At 38.5% G+C, this 2,025-nt stretch overlaps 1 protein-coding gene across 2 annotated transcripts in view; it reads left to right on the forward strand.

Moving 5' to 3' along the window:
• Positions 1-2,025, forward strand: part of POLE2 (polymerase (DNA directed), epsilon 2, accessory subunit) — a 36,722-nt gene that overhangs the window by 3,117 nt on the left and 31,580 nt on the right. For both annotated transcript variants that reach the window (XM_004681896.1, XM_004681897.1), the window contains exon 2: positions 452-552. In XM_004681896.1, coding sequence (XP_004681953.1) covers positions 452-552 — 101 coding nt within the window. The remainder of the gene's footprint in view (positions 1-451; positions 553-2,025) is intronic.

The raw sequence follows: 2,025 nt of genomic DNA on the forward strand, positions 1-2,025 counted from the left end.
CTTAGTTTTTAAAATTTTATCATTGAGAACTGATAAAATAGCTGAAATTTACTTGAATCGAACCCATTATCAAATTAACAAAAACATATTTGAGTGTTATGTCAGCACACTGAAGCAGATCAAAGTCCTTTAAATTAAGGCTGGTGTGATATATCAGATTTGAGATATAAAAGTGAGTTTTTTTGCAATTTTAAGAGGAAGTGGAGATTGCAGCAGATAGGTCTTTCTGGTCTAGCTAGTAGGGAGGCTTCTTAGGTATTTAAGAACAATTATGTTGGCAAGGGACATAAGGAAGAATTTGTTCAGAAAGCACAAGGCTAGTTTTGTTTGCAGGGACACGTGAGAGGATCTGCACTCAAGGTCAAATTGATGATTGTTTGCAAATGTTTGGCATAGAAATTTTGGCCTTAATTACCAATAATCTACCTTTTTCCTTTCCCTCTTTTATCAGTGAAGCAATTAAGTACCTCATAGAAGCTCTTCAATCTATTAGTGAAGTAGAGCTTGAAGATGCACTGGAAAAGATCATCGATGCAGTTGAAAAGCAACCCTGTAAGGACCATTTTCTTATTATATAGTTCTACATCTTTAGTTAAGCTTATAGACCTAGGTAGCAGTTGAAGACTCAATATCAAGGTGTCCTTAATGTTTGGAACATACCCAAGGGGTGATACCATTACTCAGAAACTTTTACAGTTCTTCTCCCTCGTGGATTCCCTTCTGATTCTTTATGGTCACTTTTTTTTTAAAAGATTTATTTACTTATGCATACAGAACTGGCTTACAGGCCAGAGGTGTATGGGTGGTGAGAGGATTCACCAGAGACAGAGTGGGGAGCAGAACAGGCTGACTGATGAGGTACATTGCTGAGGAGAGCAGCGGGCGGGTCAGGAGAGGTCTGCCATGTGGATCACCTCCAGGGCAGGGATTGAACTCATGCTAAAGTGGCTTTGGCTTCTTAGTGCTGTGCTTTAACCCACTGTGCCACCAGGGAAGGCCTTCTTATTGTCACTTTAAAGTCTTTCTACATGCCTATTATTTTTGCTTATGTTAGACACTCCTAAATGTTTTGTGGGGAAGACAGTGAACAGAGCTGATTCCCACATTTTGCTTCAGACTTTCTTCAGGGATGTTTTAGTTTTATACTTAACGTTTTACCACACGCTTGGCTGACAAAGGAAAAATGCTTCTCTCCTGGAAATAAATATCCAGTGTTCTAGAGCACTGAAGGATACAGGTAGGTGTGGCTTGCCCTCCTGCATTGTATAGGTAGCAGGTTCTACAGTTTCATAGGAAGAAACAATGCTAGTATATCTCATGTTCCTTTCTAATTGCGGACTTTTAAATATGCCTTTGCTTTTAGAATTCCTCTATAGTAGAAAATTTAGGAAATGATTGCTTTTTAAAAATTAGTATATATGTATTTACTATGGCACATGGCATTTTGTCTGAGAAGATACCAGCATTTCAAATGAGTCAGACTTGGGTTTGTGTTCGTCTCTACCCCTTGTGGCTGTGTTCTTTGGCAGGTTACTCAGCTTCTCAGCATTGTCCATCACCCATCTATAAGACATAGTCATATTAGCATCAGTTTTTGAGGTCATTGGAATGATGCTTCTTAAGTAATGAGCATGGTGCCCCACCTGTACTAAGCATTTACTAAGTGGTAGGTGTTATTGTTACCATCATCTCTGTTGAAACATCCCACATGTGATAAAATGTTATATTACTATAACATTATAATAACACTTACAGGAGTGTTTGTAAAGCTGAATGTGTGCAACAATACAGTATTTAGTAGGGTAAGGCATTTAGCTATGTATGAAGATACTGCAAGGATAATTTGAATGTGGAAAACTAAGGTTATTTGAGGTACACTTTTGTCATTCTTTTGATTTCCTTAAAAATGATATAATGGGACCCTTCCTGGTAGTGCAGTGGGTTAAAGCATAGTACTAAGAAGCTAAAGCCACTTCAGTACAAGTTTGATCTCTGGCCCCAGAGGTGATCCACATGGCGTGGCAG

Source organism: Condylura cristata, unplaced genomic scaffold (genome assembly GCF_000260355.1).
Source record: "Condylura cristata isolate star-nosed mole 26May11 unplaced genomic scaffold, ConCri1.0 scaffold00013, whole genome shotgun sequence".
In the NCBI taxonomy this organism is placed as follows: Eukaryota; Metazoa; Chordata; class Mammalia; order Eulipotyphla; family Talpidae; genus Condylura; species Condylura cristata.